This window comes from Silurus meridionalis, chromosome 6 (assembly GCF_014805685.1).
Source record: "Silurus meridionalis isolate SWU-2019-XX chromosome 6, ASM1480568v1, whole genome shotgun sequence".
NCBI lineage: Eukaryota > Metazoa > Chordata > Actinopteri > Siluriformes > Siluridae > Silurus > Silurus meridionalis.
In genome coordinates, this window is record NC_060889.1 from 14,980,902 (window position 1) to 14,999,875 (window position 18,974).

At 36.6% G+C, this 18,974-nt stretch overlaps 1 protein-coding gene across 1 annotated transcript in view; it reads right to left on the bottom strand.

Moving 5' to 3' along the window:
- dysf (dysferlin, limb girdle muscular dystrophy 2B (autosomal recessive)) overlaps window positions 1-14,793 on the bottom strand; it is a 76,215-nt gene extending 61,422 nt beyond the window's left edge. The window contains exons 1-8 of the mRNA XM_046850951.1: window positions 14,457-14,793; window positions 11,285-11,340; window positions 11,042-11,133; window positions 5,723-5,828; window positions 3,837-3,951; window positions 2,136-2,353; window positions 715-843; window positions 470-532 (exon numbers count right to left, since the gene is read on the bottom strand). Of these exons, the coding sequence (XP_046706907.1) occupies window positions 470-532; window positions 715-843; window positions 2,136-2,353; window positions 3,837-3,951; window positions 5,723-5,828; window positions 11,042-11,133; window positions 11,285-11,340; window positions 14,457-14,550 (873 nt within the window). The 5' untranslated portion in view covers window positions 14,551-14,793. The remainder of the gene's footprint in view (window positions 1-469; window positions 533-714; window positions 844-2,135; window positions 2,354-3,836; window positions 3,952-5,722; window positions 5,829-11,041; window positions 11,134-11,284; window positions 11,341-14,456) is intronic.
- Between the last annotated feature and the right edge of the window lie 4,181 nt (window positions 14,794-18,974).

The following is an 18,974-nucleotide window of genomic DNA, read 5'->3' on the forward strand; positions in this document are numbered from 1 at the left end:
AAATCTCGCTATCAACCAGTATGTCCTACTAATGTCAACCCCCTAATGTCAAAATCCTAATGTCCTAATTAATCTAGATGTTGGAGTTAACTGGCAAAAATCATTAGTGTTAAATGGTGTGTGCCAGTATTTAGACCCACTAAGAAATGCATGAGCATTTGCTAACAGACATTTATTCATTTACACTTTGCTAAGTGCAATTGATAAAAACGTTTTTTTTTACTGGTGTGTTTACTCAGCATTTACATAGACTTCAATAAACACATATTAATTAAAGTCTGCATTGCTTTGGTTTGGTTTAGTTTGGCAGTATTACGGTAAATAATACTCCACAGAGACCTTAAATCTCCTTAACATCAAAATTGGTAGCAAAAATAGTAGCTAGAAACATTCAAATTCCACAGATAAAAATTCTATTAAATTTCATTCAGTTTTGCTAACAAATGAATATAAAGAATGATCTGCTTACTGTGATAAATATAGGTTCATCAAACAGATCTTTTGGTGTCTCGAAGAAGTTTAGAAAGAAAGTCTGTGCAAAATCAAAGAAAAAGTACAAGCATGATTTTGATGACTGATTGTTCAGTAACATTCTACTTCCAACGTAATTAAAATATAAGCCAAGTAGAGACAGTATAGTGAATGTAAAGCCTTTAAAAAATTTATATTAAGTGTAGTATTCATTTAACTAATTAATTATTCATAATTTATTACCTCATCAAAAAACGGATTGTTGCCTTTCTTGATGCATGTTCTTTTTGTCTGGCCCCCCACAGTTACTTTGACAACAGGCTTAATATTAATGCCGGGCAGTTGCCTTCCCTCGATGATCCGCACCCGTACCTGAACATTTAATCATATGGTGTTTTAAAATCTTTAATTCAAGCATATGCTTGTTGATGTCAGTCATTTTTTCAACATTATCAAAATATAATGCAGACATTTATTAATGAACAATTCTAAAATGCATAATATACTGTGTGTTTTATCCTCACATTTCAGTTCTAGAGGAACCAGCTTGTATTTGTGCTTAATTCTGTTTCTTTAATGCTTATCACCTAGTATGTTAACCTTTAATAAGGTTTCCTCTTCACATTAAAAAAGGCTTAAGATGAGACAGTCAAATAACACATAAATAATTAAGTGATTATTTGCTCTTAGGTTTCAGCTGCTTTTCCAGCATTAATCCCAAAGTCACTGAGGAAATGTATGAACCATGTTGCCACATGAGGGCGCTGTTTCTGATAAACACTGACAAAGCACACTCATGCATATTAAAGCAGTTTTCTAATCATCAAGAAGAAAAAAGTCAATACAAATCAATAAATAAATAAATGCTAGTGTTCAATTTGCACCCCTGTACCCATGATATTCTCTGGCTGGCAGAAGAGGAATCTAACATAGCTTTCTGCTGTTGTAGAATATATAACTTACATTTTTACTATGTGGTGCCTTCAAAGATGCTTTTTGCCTCACTGCAGTTGATTATTTGAATGACTATATTCTTCCTAAAATCAATCTGGTCATTTCACTCTGACCCCTTTTATCAACAAAACATTTCCACACACAAGCTGTCTATCTTTTTTGTATGTTTTAGCATTTTGCAACATTCTATGTAAACTCTAGACACTGGTGTTTGTGAAATCCTGGGAGATCAGCAATTTCAGAAATACTCAGACCCTCCCATCTGGCATTAACAATCATGCCATGGCTAAAGTCACTGAGATCACACTTTTTTCCCGCAATAATGCCTGGGCTGAATGGTAAATAAAGCTGCATTTTTGCATTGCACTGCTCCTACATGAGTGGCTGATTAGATAACTGTACAAGTGTAAATTTGTTCCAAATAAATAAATGGTAAATGTATATTTAAGATTAATACACACCTAATGTAATTCCAAGCATCATGCTGAGGCTAATCTGTGCTTTAGAGCATTACGAAGCTGCCATATGAATAGTAAAACTGGATATTAACACTAACAGAGAGTATATGCTTCATTAAATATTTAGCTCAATATTTTTAATGCATTATGTTACAGCAGAACCAATAAGACAACAGCTACTGTGATTTGTGTTTAAATCTCCATGATCTATAAACTCAAAATATTTGGATCTATACTAGCACATACACACACCTGGAGGTCCTGGGGTTTGTTGGAAAGTGGGGCTTTGTTGCTTTGCTGTTTTTTTTTCTTCATGCCATGTGTAAATGCTGGAGGAGCTCTTTTCGGTGGTGTATGAGGATCCCCATTCTCCTGGCCTTGTGGTCCTGGAACAGGTTCGGGCTCCTCTGCAACCTCAACCATGAGCATGCTCTCTGTGTCTTCATCTCCCATAGTGTCCAATGAGAACACTGCATTCATAAGCATTATGCAAAAAAAACCTTTTGTTCATAACTTCTGTTTATAGCATCAGTACAGTTATCATTTTTTTTTTGCTAAAGTTTAACTTTAAATGAATACACGATTATAAATGTCTGCTAATAATGCTACTTTGTTGTCATTACTAATGCTTTCTTCATGCTAACGTTTACAGTTTTATTATGTTAAATACTGGAAATACCCATGGAATAAATGCAGTGGGCAACAAATCATTAGTCTGGAATAATAGCAAGAATTAAAAAATTAATCAAAGTAATTTAGTATGGGATAGTGGTCATGTAATACAAGCAGAGACAAATGCAAGTGCAGATATTTTTAATAGAGTGCAAACATGCTAATGGGAACCAAACACTAAATATAAATAGGAAACAGTAACCTGAGCAAGAGACATGAAAGAAAATAAGCAAGGCAAACAAAAGTAACACAGAGAGCACTGTGGGGGTGAGGCTATACACAAGTGCTAATTAAGAATAACAAGAAAGAGGTGTGAGTAATAAGTGATGTGACTAGGTTGTGCGATATGCAGTGGCCAAGGGGAGCGTACTCCTGTTGCTATGGGCACAATCCTAACAATAGTTTAACCCTTTGGCTTCTTTAATGGTTTAATTTTAAGGGTAAACCTTTTACCGCACAGAAAGTTTGTTCTGAGAAGAACTATTGATGAGAAGTTTATAAAATATGTGAACCCAGATTATTTTTTTTACTATAAAAATTTTAAGGAGAGAATGGTAGCTCAGTGGTTATTGCCAAGCTGCCACTCTTGGGCGCTTGAGCAAGGCCCATAACCTTATTTGCTCCGCTGTATCATGGATGACCCTGCGCACTGACCCCTGCTGACCCCAGCAAATTTCTGTGCTGTAATCAGTGGTGGACAGTAACAAAGTAAATGTAATTCATTACTGTATTTCTACTTTTACTCAAGTACATGCTTTATGTACTTTTTTCACCCCTGACTGTAATGTATATGTGACAAATGAAGGTTATTCTATTTAATCACTACCTTTTTTTTGTATAAAAGAAGACAATAAGTGAATTTTCTTGTTTGTAGCCTCTCAATAAACAGCTCACTGCAGCAAACGTTAATGAGCAAATGGTGACACTGAAGCACTCGGGGGAGCATTTGTTTCATTCTTGTTAATTTCCTGATTCCTAATTTGTTGTTGTGACCATTTAAACGTTAATTCATTAAAAGTTAATTAAACATAAAAAGCTTAATATTTTATCATTTCTGGTTGTCCCCTTATTTTACCCATGAGTATAGTTAAGGAAATTACTTTAAACACAAAATAAATGTTTTCCTTGTCCAGCAATTGGTGGTAATCAGATAAAAGGGCTTGAACATTTAATTTCATATTGCACAGCATGTGTGTTTGTGTGTGTGTGCGTGTGCGTGCGTTTGTGTGTGTGTGTGTGTGTGTGTGTGTGTGTGTGTGTGTGTGTGTGTGCAGACTTTACCTGTGACAGTGTCCAGCTCCACAGTATTATGCGGAGTCTCTGGCAATGATGGGTGTTGAAAAATGGGAGCCATTCCTGGAGGAGGGATGTAGGAAACCTGCAGAGTCACTGTGGCCTGGTAGGACAGAGTCGTTATAACTGGCTATTATTAGAATGTGCTGCACTCTACAGATAATGAAAAAACATTCTGCTTGAAAAAACCTTTTCCATGAAATAGCCCCCGACTTACCATACTAATTGTGGACTAAATCAGATATAATGTACAGTGTTTCTATTAAACATAAATGTGGCTTAAATGTGAAATTCAATCCACTGATCTTGTTTTGAACAACACAGATCTATTGCATGAGCCCAGGACACAAATTAAAGTACAAAAGTATGTGGACACTTGACCATTAGTTATGTAGCTTGTTCTTCCCCAAACCTTTTTCACAAAATTGGACGTGCAAATTGATATTTATATGCTGTATTATTGCGGTTCCCCATCACACAATCTAAGATGCACTTTTAATAAAACTACAGCGTCACTAACAGAGACTAGGATTTCATTCTAGCTACTGTTTTTCTGTTAATCATTGTTTTCCCATGCTACCACAATTCTTTTTTTTTTTTTCCATTTTACAATCAGCAAATTATATTTAAATAATCAGACATTAACAAAGAATGTACAGTAACTACAATGTCAAAATTATAATGAAGATTGTGTATATTGTGTTCTTAGTACTAAGCATATTCTGGTATCTACACATTTGATCCAGTATCTGATATCCATTATTATATTGGGTGAAACAAATATACTTGTATGTTCCAGCAGGAAAATGATTACACTCTTTATTTTTAAATGTAGAGTTTATTTCTATATTCAGAGATTGGTTGAAATGTAGAGATAACACTGTTTTTAAACACAAATACCTAGCCAAACTTTCCTGAAGTTATTTCCTATAACTGAGCTATTCTAGAGAACACGGATACAAAACAGTTTAAAGGGACAACTCCACCTTCTCCTGTCTATCCAATTCCGTCCAAAAGTAAGACACACACACACACACACACACACACACACACACACACACACACACACACAATGCCAGGAAGTAGGGTTTAGATGCCAGGAGCAAAGTCCCACATTTGGACGTGGTGTGTGAGAACAGTAGAAAGAGACTGTTTAATGTCATCAGGTTGAAGTGGGTGGAGATGGAAAACTCTGCCTCTTGAAGAGACCACTGGTGGCATCTAAAGTCAACCCACATTAGAGGTCTAAACAAAACTAATTGCTCCCTTGCAGCCTTCAGGAAAGAGTTATTTAGAGTTAAACAATCAAGCTGGCATGTGTGCACAATTGTGTGTGTGTGTGTGTGTGTGTGTGTGTGTGTGTGTGTGTGTGTGTGTGTGTGTGCTATCTCCTCTGGTCCACTTTGACCTATGGTCAGGCTGAGGAGAAAATTGACAAATTTCACAATGTATTATAGCTGTTGCTGAAATCCACAGCTGTGCTCCTCAATACTGACATAGTAGAATGGAGAATGCTTATAGAAAAAAAAAACAGGCAGCTATTTTTGATTCACATAGAGGATATTAAGAACAATCTGTTATAGGCTGCTTGCTAGTGTACACTTGACACTTGACATCCTTTCTAATGGGTGTGCCATAGATTCCATTACCCTCAGCTAGTAGTTGGCCATCAGAACAGTAAATATTCTCTCACACTTCTCCAATTTTAGCTCTCCATGTTAAACCATTTTATAATTTACTGCGGATTTAATATAAATTCAGTTTTCACTATTGTGTTTGATTTAATGAGGGCTTTGATATTACAGATATACCCACATGCCCTTTCAAAAATAAGTTAACAAATCAAAGAGAGACAGAAAATGTGAGTGTCCTACCCCGGTGTTGTTTCTCTTGTTGTCCACTAAGGATACAGTGAAGGTAGCTGTTAGGCTTGGGGAGTTGAGTAAATCCCTTAAAGAAATCCGACATTCCCCCAGAAATCTGCAGGATAACACACAATACAAACGGCTTGTAGGTATTGTGTATCAGACACTTTATTGCAGATACACAACACGGACAAAAGTATTGACTTTTTCAACCATATGTGGTTCTTCTCCAAACTGTTCCCACAAATCTGTAGTCAGAAAGTTGTATAGGGTGTCTTTGGATGTGGTAGTGTTAATTTGATCCCTTCATTTGAACTAGTAGACCCAGTAGGCCGGCTTTGTGGCTTTGACTTATTTAACACCTTTGGGATGAATTGAAACACTGACTGCACACCAGACCTCCTCAACCTACATCTGTACCTTTACTAACACCCTTGTTTTGAATAGCACAGATCTCCACAACCATACTCTTCGCAATGTGGAGAGATGTGGAGGTTGGAGGTTGTTATAAATGTGGAATAGGATGTTCAAAAAAGCACATACAAATCTTATAGTGAGGTGTAAGGCACTTTTGTACATCGCTCTGGATAAGGGCGTCTGCTAAATGCCGCAAATGTAAATGTAAATGTAAATGTGTGCACAAACCTATAGAGTGTACTTGAGTCTCTGTTAACAGTCTTGTGTTTTTATTACCATATCATGATTGAAACAACACCAAACAGCACGGGTTTCTGTCATTTGCTTTCTTGGCTCTTTCTTTGTAAATATGCTGTTCAAGTTTACTTGCTAAAAAAAAGTAATGCAAGAGAAGATCTTGAATTTTGCTTTCTTATTTAGATCCTTTCTCTCTTTGACTGTTATCAAGAGGTTTCTTGAACATGTATGTTAGTATTCAAAATAATAACAAATTCAACCCTTTTTTAAGGAGGATTATATTCCTGGTTGAGATGATAAGACATGGCACATTGCTGGGAGTCACATCCTGTGGGCATTCCCATCCATTTTTGCCACTCATCCTTCCTTTTTATGAATCTCTACTTACCCACCAAAATACATCCTGTATGACATTGAACCGACCAGAAAATTACCACTCCCTATTCTCCAGTGTGTTTCATGATTATTATGGATGCTGTGTAAGAATTTACATAATTTAAATGCTTAAGCACTAACTTAACTATGCTTTCAAAATGGCTTTCAAATGTTGTAACTGATATAAAATAATGTCTGATGGAAAAGTTGATTATTGATATTCTACATTCATTTAAATTCTTTTTTCTCTCATTAATCTACACTCAATACCTAATAATAAAAAAGTGAAAACATAAAACATGTACGTAAGTATTCAGACTGTTTGCAACAACACTTGAAATTTAGCTCCCGTGCTTCCCTATTCTCTTGATCATTGCTGAGATGTCTCTGCACCTTGATTAGAGTCCACCTGTGGACAAGTTTTTTGATTGAACACAATTTGAAAATGCACACACCTCTCTGTAAAGACCTCACAGCTGACATCAGAGCAAAAACTAAGCCATGAGCTTAAAGGAACTGCCTGCAGAGCTCAGAGACGAGATTGTTGCAAGGTGCAGATCCGGGGAAGGATACAAAAAAATTCTGATGCACTGAAGTTTCCCAAAAGCACAGTGGCCATAATTCTCAAATGGATGAAGTGTGGCACAACCAGGACTCTTCCAAGAGGTAATGTATGGTAATGGGACAAAGTTCCGGAAGGACAATCATCACTGCTGCCCTCCACCAATCTGGACTTTATGGCAGAGTGGCTAGATGGAAGCATCTCCTCAGTACAAAACCCATAGAAGCCTGCTTGGAGTTTTCCAAAAGGTACCTGAAGGACTCTCATATTGTTTGAAAAAAGATTGATGAAGATGAAACCAAGATTAAACAGTTTGTCCTTAATTCTAAACATTACGTCTTGGAGGAAATCAAGCAACATACAACATACAAAAGTGATACTTTTGGGATGGTTTTGGCCAGGTAATAACGGCTCAGGGCCCAAGGGAGTCTGCTAACTGCTGTAAATGTAAATATAAGTGAAGTTAGATGGTGGCAGAATCATGATGTGGGGGTGTTTTTTCTGCAGCAGGCACTGAGAGACTGGTCAGGGTTGAGGGAAAGCTAAATGGAGCAAAGTACAGATATCTTCTATAAAAACCTGTTCCACAGCACTCAGGACCTCAGTCTGTGCTGAAGGTTCACTTTCATACATAACAATAACCCCAAGCACACAGCCAAGGCAACATAGGAGTAGCTTAGATACAACTCTATAAATGTCCCAGCCAGAGCCCCGACATGAACCTTAAATATCTCTGGAGAGATCTGAAAGTGGCTGTCCACCAACGGTCCTCATCCAATGTTATCCAGCATGAGTAGATTTGCCATGAAGAATGGCAGAAAATCCCCCAATCCAAGTATACGAAGCTTGTTGCTTCATACCCAGAAACACTCAACTTTGGCCCATGATTGAGGCCAAAGGTGCTTTAACTAGTTACTGAGTAAAAGGGTCTGAATACTTATGAATGTGCGATATTTCAGTTTTTTTTAAATACTTATTCTGAGGTACTAAATGAAGATTAATTTGAAAACAAAATTATATATTTTAAACTATTGTAGTATCAGGCTGCAATATAACAAACTTGATGAAAGTGAAGTGGGTCTAAATACTTTCCAAATGCACTGTGTATAAAAATGTGAAGTTAAAAATCTAAATGCCATTGGTCTGAGCTCACACTATCAAATAAATAAACTTTAGTAGAGAGAATGTTTTCATTGAACAGTTACGCAAAATAAAAATAATATGTGAAAGAATGGTTGTCATTAAGCCTGGAACATGATATATTGAACTCCAGGACCCAAATTTTAATATGTACAGCATACTATATTTTAATAAATTTGCCATGCTTCTATTTAAGAATTATGGAGGCCAATGTACTCTTGGGAATCTTCAGTGCAGCAGCATTTATTTTGCATTACTAGCATGACATCAATAAACATCTAATATTATTTTACCAGATTTTCTTATTTATTTATTATTTGGGTTTGTTACATTACAGAATGGTAACATATTCACTGGACATGCTATCAGAATTTGTATGACGCTTTCAACAGCCATAGAGAACAATAACTGGATTGAATAAAACAGGGGTGGCCAACCCGCGGCTCGCAAGCCGCATGCGGCTCTTACGTTCATATCGAAGTTCGTGTGTGTTTGATTTTTCATGTGCGTGTTCGCTTCGCTTGAGTTCAATACGGTATTTTTAAGACTTAAGTGAGCTTGCCCCCACTGGGAAACTTTGCGGTATATCAGAATTGAGCAAACTACGGCCCGCGGGCCACATCCGGCCCTTTGTACGTCCCTGTCTGGCCCGCGTGAGGCCAATCATAAATTACAGGGATGCACCAAAAATTTTCGGCCGAAATACCTAAATCACCGAAACAACACGGCAGAAACACAATTGTAATGACGCAATAAAAAAGCGCAGCAGCACACGGTTATCTGGATAAGAGCAACATGTCTGCGGTGTGCGGATAGCGATTTGCAAAACATGTAGTGCTGAAATTTTAAGAGGGGGTGTATCTGCAAAGAGTTTCTCCAAGTCGGGTTTAATTTATCACCTGATATCCAAACATCCCAATTGCCATTCTAAATTTGAGAAGAATGCGGCGCAGAAAAGTAGTCAATCCGAGCATGCGCACTCCGTCTGTAGAGGACGTTTGTGAATAGGCAGGAAAGTTTTCCAGTGATGGTGCCAAGGCAAAAGGTATAACACAAAAAATTATGGAATTCATTGACTTTTGAATTGAATTTTCATTTCGGTGCATCCCTAAAATATTATCGTTGGTGTGGCCCTCTGACACAATTCAGGTTTCTCATGTGGCCCCTTGTAAAAAATTAATTGCCCACCCCTGCGGTATATTCATCTCACGCACATGCACATTTGACGAAAATACCGTATTGAACTTAAGCGAAGTGAATACGCACATAAAAAAATAAAAAAGACAAAGTCTGTGTTTTCTACCCCGAAACACATGAAATCAAAGCATCGGTCTGTTCTGACTGACACACGTGAAATAATTGCTTCGAGTGGCAACAACGTAATACGAGGCAGATTTGAAGGGGATTGTTCAAGGCAAGGAATGCCAAAAGTCCCACTAAGTAACATGCATAGTAAAAGAAAAATGCTATTGTAAATTATTATATATTTTTGTTTGTGGACTTGGTTAAACAGAGTTTGTATGTGTGAGACAGTGCACACAATGTTCATTGTTGAAAATGACTGTCCTGTGGTCTTAGAACTGTAGGAGTCAATTTCTGTCATTATGTTGGTGTGTGACATTTACAATAAATCTGGCTTAGCAGAGGTGTGTGTGTGTGTGTGTGTGTGTGTGTGTGTGTGTGTGTGTGTGTGTGTGTGTGTGTGTAAGAGGAAGAGATGGGTGATGTTCATGTGTGCCCATGTGTATGATGTGGCTCTTTGCGGTAACACAGTAAAAAATGTGGCTCTCGGTCTCTAACTGGTTGGCCACCCCTGGAATAAAAACATGTGCAATGTACAATTCTTTTTCATAATAATTAATAAAAGAAATATATATTTTTATAATTAATTAAATTATTAGTACTTTTGGAAAATCCAGCAAAGTCATGCTACAATGTTAAGTCTATTGGTTAAAATATGGGTTTATTTTGGAGCTCAGTCAGCCAGTGCAAAGCAAACACTTTATTGCATGTCATATAAAATTCCATGTTAATGAACTTCGGGGTTTGCTAGCTTTACTATATAAAGTATATAAAGTATATATAATATTATATTGGCAATATATACTGTAAATCAGAAATGCTCATCATGGTTAAGCACCATGGTGCATGGAAATACTACAGGAGCTCCAACTGGATATGTGTTAATTCAGTAGATAAACTGAACAGTAATGCTTTACGAAACAGCAACCCTTGTGCTGTAAGATTTCTATTAATACAGCCATACAGTGAGGGAACCCTTACACTTACAAGAACTGTAAGGTTAAAATTGTCGACGATCTGCAGGTTCTCATTTACCGCAATTTATTTATTCACTTCAAATTAGCGAAGAACAGCATGTTATTCTGAAATATAATTGAGTTAAAAATTCAGTATTAAAGAGTTTTATTTAAGTTTACTTTTACAGAATTTACTTAAGTGCAGTAACCAATGAAAAAATTATTAAAAAAGAAAGTGTCAGTGTGATAAAAGTGCAGGCTTTAAGGCAGATTATAGTGTTTAGGGTGTAGTTTGGAACAGTGCTTTAACTTCCACATACTGCAGATGTACAAACATACCGGTTCCTTCCCATTTTTTCATGGTCCTTCACAACCACATGCAGCTCTGCTGTTGAGTCTAGGGGTACTCCTTTTAGGTCCCACTCAAAACCCTGACATATTCAAGAAAACAAGAAAAGAAGTTAGATGAGACAAAAGAAGAAAAAAATAATTCTTAGCCGGTATTAAAGTATTAAAGCTTAGTCATTTTGCATTATTAAGTACTCATATTTCAAATACCATAATACAAAGTGGTTAACTAACCTCATTCCAGACTGGGTTGACATTGTTTTTAACAACTTTGGTCTTCTTTTTAGTCCCTGAAAAAAGGGAAAAAAACTAATTATTTTACATAGCACTGACTGTGATATTGAAAAGAAATGTTTACATGCGACCTATTATGATATATTACATTTTAAATGTTAACCACAAACATTTAGTGTGAGATCCGGTAGCTGTTTTTGCCACCATCATTTCTACATGGGATAAGAATGAAGGGTCAGATTGTTCATATATAATAGAAGGAAACTGATTCCTTAAACCAGGAGGAGAAGGAAGGCTGCATTGACTTCCAGTGTATACAGGAAGTGGTGTGCTAACTATAAACAGATCTAATCAAAGTAAACATCTCAATCATCTCTATAAACCATAGAAATTGATATACCTTAGAGTAGAAATAAAATAAATAAAAATTCAATTCAATTAATAAGTGAAGATTGAGTCAATTGAATCAAACCCAATTAAATTGACATTTGCACTAAATCAAAACCATGATACAGACCAAATATTTGTTTAGTGAGAGCAAGATAGATTAAAAAAGCTACTTAAAAATATTTTTAAATGTACTTCCAGAAGTTTCTGCTACAGATCTAACTGTTCATTCTTCATTCTGACTGATTGTAATGCCAGGAGTAGTTACATAAAACCAATTCAAAAATCTGTCAAAACAACTGGATTCAGGAAAGTTTGTTCCTGTTGTGCCATGGATAACAGGTATTAAAAGAATGAATCTGGCATTCATGCATCAGCGGGTATTTTTGGAAACGTATCCACACAAGCAAATGGGTACCTAAAATAGTAACACAATTTTGAAATATTGTCTCAACAGGAAAGCCGGTCTCACTAAAGACTTTAGGTTGGTCTGGGCTGGTACAAATTCTAACCACAATCAAATGTCTCTGTTTCTGTAATGTAACAAAAAACAAAAAAACAGGTTAAAGTAAGTCACATAATACTCTGCATCACAGTCATTTGGAAAATAATCTCAATCATGACAAATGGAGAAGTATGTTCATCCCCCACTGCTGAGTGTTGGTTTGGTCATGAACTTAAAATTCACACTGCATATGATCCCTGTACTCTTCTAATCAACAGAGTTCAAAAACAAGTTCTATATTTGCTTTCAGTCTCCTTTTTATGCAACTATCCACTTCTTCCCCCGTCCCCCGTCCCCCGTCCTCCAGGCTTCTCTCATAACTTGTTGCTTACTCAGAGCTTCCTTTGTGCAGAATAATTTGCGCCCATGATGTCTATAAATGGAGATGGCATTCAATATCATAAGGAGGGAAATGCTTTGGTTACTGCAAGGTTTCCACCATTCTTCTAATATACACTTAAACAGCTTAGAGCTTTTTTGGCTTTTTTTTCTGAAGGTGCCACTTTAACTGTAAAATTATTTTCAGCCTGTTTAAGTCTAATGCAAATGTACGGTTAACTACAGTAGTAGTACAGAGCCTTAGGCATTGTAGAAACTAGTGTACACACTAGCAGTACACGGCTGCACAAGATTTACAAGTCATTTACAACAAATCAGGAAAGTGTTCAAGAAATGAGTAATAATTAAACAAATGCACTCCTAAGACCTCCTGCAACCATTTGCTGGTTTACTTTGCTGCAGTCAACTTGTTAGGAGAAAAACAAAAAACAGAGAAATTCACTTACATAATCGTTTTTGTTATGTGCAAAGGTTAATCATTTTTATGAATAGATTTTTTTATGTAAACACAAAATTATGTACTATTATTTACTATTTATCTATCCATCCAATTAACTTTTCATCAACTGTATGAAACTATTCACATTTAATGGAACAACATTAAATATCCTTTCTGTTGACAAGTTTACCATTTAAAGGAATCAAAGAGAAAGCTTTTCCATTCTATGTTACTTTATCTATTAATTTAATCTTTGCTCATTTCCCGACCAATGATTTGACCAATAAAAGCTTCATATCCATGTGACAACCTGGGAAAAACATAATTCTTTTTCTAGTTTGTGTATATAGTTACTATAATTTGAATTAAATCAATTTTGCACATTGAATCATGAAAAGTAAAGTTGTACCATTTTTAGTTTCACCTCATTTAATTGTTTATATTAAGGTATTTTAATGTACTAAATATTACTAAAAACAAACAAAAAGTTAAAAAACAAAAAGCAAAACCAGCTGTGTTCTATTTTAACTTTTGTAAAACATTTATGGTACATGATTACCAAATCGCATGAACAAAATTACGCATTCAACTGCTCCAATGAAACGGGTCAACAGAGGAGGATTAAGAACAATAAAAATTGCATTGTTGCTCTGCATTTTCCATTTAACTTTACATCTCAATAAAATCCCACACCTACAGCACAGACTGCAACCACAGAGAACCAAATGAAAAAGCCAATCTGAATTTAATTATGCCATGATTCCAAAGGGAAAGCTGTTGTTCAATTTCAGAGATGAAAACACCCTGTTCTACACTCTCATGCATACACATAAGAACAGGAAGTGCAACACAATGACAGGAACTACCAATCATCTTATAGTGTAAAATTAAAGTGGCTAACTGAAGCCTATGTTACTCATTCATTCCACTGGAAACAACCCAAGAGACACTCTGCTGTTAATCTTGATTGTGTTATAGAAAAACATCTCATTGGTATTGGTATTGTACGGCATAAGAAGAGGTAGGTTGTCAGTTCTACTCCTTATCAGTGATACAGCTGTAGCGTTCCTGACACACCAATGAACATCATAGTTATAAACGGTTCATGACAGTCATAACTGATATCACAAAACCATGTATTAGACTGTAACATACATTAGTCACAACATACACTGGTTTTGCTTTCTGTTTCCTGATTCTAAAATAAATTAATATTTATTTATTTATTTATTTATTTATTTATTTATGTTCTAAACCTATTCTGAGAACATTAGGGATTAAGCAAGGGTACACCCTGGAAAATACACCAATCAATTACACTGCACCCTAAGGACATTCATTGACATCTAGGGGTCACTCCTAACCCTAGATTAATCTATCAAAATGATTTTCGGGAGGTGGGAGGAAACTGAAGAAACCAAGACACAAGTGAGTTCTTCCCTCATATGCCAACACCACCTACCATGCCACAAATTAAAATATTTACACACTATATATCTTACCTCTGAATGTGATGCTGGCTAGCGGGTCACTTTGCCGCTCCCCTTTCTCCACATTCTTCAGGTGAGTCGCTCTCTGGAGCACACACCTCAACATGCTGCCACAATAACTGTACAACTCAACGTTCCAACAGACTGAGTGATACTCCACACATCACAGTAAACATACACATACAGCACGTATATGCGCACATTCACTTCTTCTCACAGCAAATGTCCAGAATGTAAATCCTTTACATGCACCAACCGTCCAGCTGCTCTCAAACTAACTCCTTAGATATGATGAAAAGGTCCGTGGAAGCTTGCTGAGACATATACAGCTAACTCACTTCAGACCAGACGCCCCACTCTGGTAACCCAGCCCATGTGTTAAGAGGAAATCTTAACATTTCCTGCTGCTTTGTCCTGTCTCTATCTCTTTCCCCCTCTCCCTGTTTTTTTGGTTTCATACAGGACTAACATGGACCACTTAATAATAGCAATAATAATGCAAGTTCAGAAAATAAGGAAACATTACATGCGCAAATGACACAGAATATCGTTTCAAATTCTTTAAGATTCTTGATCAATAAAACTGTTGTTGCTGATGATGATGAAAATAAGTATGAGGAAACTGAACTCAGTATTTTAGAATAGTTTTGGAATGCTGTTGAAATTAAATGATAACTGTATATCATGTATTTGTCCATTGAGGTCCAGGTCCTACATGGGAGAATGGATTTGTTTAGATAAGGAGCACCACCTGGTGCAGCAAAAGAAAAGCCCTCAAGACTGATGGCTCTATCGGGGGGGGGGGGGGTTCACTGCCCCAGGATTTTCTCAGAATTTTCAGCAAAATTTAGTGTAAAAATGTAATAGAATCTGTGAGAACTAACTCATTGTTTCAGTTTACATAAACATATATGAGTTTCTGACTACAATGATGTGAAACTACCTGAAATTATAAAAAATTACCACCTAGAATGATATGACTTCCACATGAAACAGACATTTCTCCAACAAGGTAAATTCCATCAGCAGGTTTTTACATATCCCTTACTAATTAAATTAATGCTAGTCAATACACTTTCAAATACAAAGAGAGATCGGGTTTTAGTTACATATCGAGGGCGAGAAGGGGACACATGAAGAAATCTCTTCAGTGGTCTTTTAAAAACAAATGACTGTTTTCATTAGCAAATACTGCTAGAGGGGGTTTTTGCTTGAAATTGCATATGCCAGCTCAGAAAATGGCCTGTTTCAATATAACAGCCTTCTATCTGATGAATAAATACTAGGAATGTCAAAGAGAGGGCAAAAGAATATTCTTCACATATTTGACCTGCAGCGTTCTTAACATTACCAAATAAACATAAAGAGAATTTTAAAAAATATATGAACGTAATACTGATTTTGAACAAACAGAGACATTGTTGTGTGCAGATTTTCTGGTTCAGCACACAGAAGTAAATTCTTATTACTGACACAGCACCCTGAGAAGAGTAACTACCACAGAGGCCCCAAACTCTAATGACAGAGCCGTCCTTATAAACTAAGGCCATGCTGAACTAAACAGACACATGCGCACAGCTACAGTGTAACAGGACTCCACTGCATGGCCCAGATGCAGAGAGGAGAGAGAGAGAGAGAGAGAGAGAGAGAGAGAGAGAGAGAGAGAGAGAGAGTATGTATGTTTTTCCAATAATAACCTCAGCTGCTGAAGTGTTACCACATGAACACAGAGACAGTGACCAAGACAGAGACAGAAATGTCACTGGAGGACAGAATGAAGAGAGCAGAATACTAGAAACTGGTGGTGGCAGCTACTTGTCAGCTTTTCCCTACCTTCATATGTGACACAGCAGTAGGCATCTGTGATGTCCTCATCGTGCGTCAGCACATTCTGGGCACAAAGGATAAATACACGCAGCATGAGGAGACAGCAGATCCAGTCCTGTCCACATCCACCACTCAACTACAAGTCAAACACACCCCAGAGCTGAGAACACTATGCGTCTGAATACAGAGCAGCCTAAATGATTCCTTAAGTAGACAGCAGGAGGAGTGGAGGAACAGAAGAACAGAAAGTGAGAGGGAAGAGAGGAGCTTGTGGCAGACTGCTGCTAGTGCAGATATATACACACACACACAGGAGAGCCTGACTCATGCCTACAGACACTGGCACACACACACACACACACACACACACACACTCATACACATGCTGACCAATCAATCATAGACAGTATTCACCTTAAAGGCAAAGAACAGTATTTTAATGTCACAAAAAAAAAATAAAAGAATAAAGTGCTGAGATAAAGTGTTAAAAAAAATAAAAGAATAAAGTGCTGTTTAAATGTACAGTGGATATAATGAGTCTACAATTGCTAATTTTTCTGATGTGAAAAAATAATAAACTACGATCCACTAAGAAGAACATAGAAAAACATCCAAAAGGAAAAATAAAATAAATAAATTCAAACAATATACTTGTTACATGCACACCCTGTTACAATGGGGCATGTAATTGTACTCTATATCACCTCAAACCTATGTCACAATGTGATACTTTAAACAATTTGATACATCTGGAGCATTTTTACTATAAAGAGTGAAATAAAAGTGCCACATTAACATATGCAAAGCAAGACAGCAAATTTTTCTTTTGCAAACATTCTTGCCTTGTGCCTTAAAGGTCTCTATGTTGTCTTTTATAAAATATTTTCCCTTGTAAGCTCTTTCAGTCGATGTTATCAGTTGCCTAATGATTTCGTTAAATACATCACAATGCAAGCCTCATGTACATTATCAGGAAACCATTGATCAGCCTGCTGCTAGATTAAATTAAGATTGACTTCTTTACTTGTTCATTGTACAACATTCAAACATGTAATTAAAGTTGAACATTGTAGTATGAGCTGTACCTAAATATAGGCGGTTGGTGCCCATGTAAAATCTTAAGTATGCTTCATAAAAGTCAGACATATATGATTTAGACTTAGCAGAGTTGATTAAATACAACCATTACATTTCAAAAATTAGCTTTTGTACCTTGTCAGCAAGGAAGGTATCTTTATCTTTATCATGAAGAGAGCTAATGATTAACTATTAAGCTAGTCAGTGCAATTGGATCATTTTAAAGCAACAGATATAACAACCATTTTGTCAATAGATTGTTCAAGAGATTTTTGGCTCTGAACAAAGAAAAAAGTAATATATAAAAGAAATTAATCATAATTCCATGTACTTCCACAATAGCAATTATAGTTTATGAGGTTCATAATAAACTGTGTATATTAAAGCATATACACCGATTAGCCATAAGATTAAAACCACTGACAGGTGACTAAAACTGATTATTTTGTAAGAGAGGCTCCTGTCAAAATAGTGAGATATTTTAGGTAGCAGTGATCATACAGTTCAGGAAGCAGGGAATAAGACAAGTGCAAGGGTCTAAATGACTAAGACAAGGGCCAAATTGTGATGGTGGACAACAATGCAAGAAACCAGACTAAAAAACATCCTCCTCTTCTGTGGGACACTGAATAGACAACTGTTAAAAATCATTATAGTATACAGGGTAAAAGAGTGTGCTGAAAGGATACTCTTTATGAGTATTAGGATCTTTATGACTACAGGAGCAGGACACTAATTTAAAACAGCACCTGACACCTGAGTTGATTTTATAATGAACAACCTACTGATTAATTAATTAACTTACTAAATAATTCAAAATTTTGAACTATGTATAGTTAGTATTACGACACCTGACTTTTCCAGCCACATGTGGTTCCTCCCATCTGTTACCACAGTGTCAGAGGCACACAATTGTATAGGATACTTTAGGATGTGTTAGCATTTTCTCTTCACTTGAACTAGGAGAACTAAACCTGGGTACATGGGTTGGAGTGTAAATTGGCATGCTATAGAGCTCTGACCTTAACTTTATAGAACACCTATGGGATTAACCTGAATGCTGACTGCACCCAAGACATCCTTTCCCTACATTAGTACCTGACTTCACTAATAGTTTTATATTTTTGTTTCTTCAAAGAAACCACCTTTTGCTTTGATAAAAGCTTTACACACTCTTGGCATTCTCTCAGTCAGCCTTACGATCTTTTAACCTGGAATGGCTTTCCAACAATCCATAAGGTTTTTCCAGATTTGTTTAGTGCTTGTTTTCTGCTTTTCCTTCTCTTTCCAGTTCAACTCATCCCAAACCATTGTAATTGGATTTCGATGGGGTGGTTGTACCCCAAACACACCTCTAGTTTATGTAAGACCTATTTTTTTCTGTTGGAAAACAAATTACAGTCCCACTAAGTGCAAACCAGATGGGATGGCATGTTGCTCTAAAATGCTGAGGTGGCCATGCTAGTTAAGTGTGTCCTCCATTTTGACTAAATCACCAACAGTGTCACCAGCAAAGCACACCTCACACCTCCTCCATACTTCACAATGGGAACCACACACTCAGAAACTGTCTGTTCTCCCTCTGTACATCCAAGACCCTCGAAGACCATTGCCGCACGCTTCAAC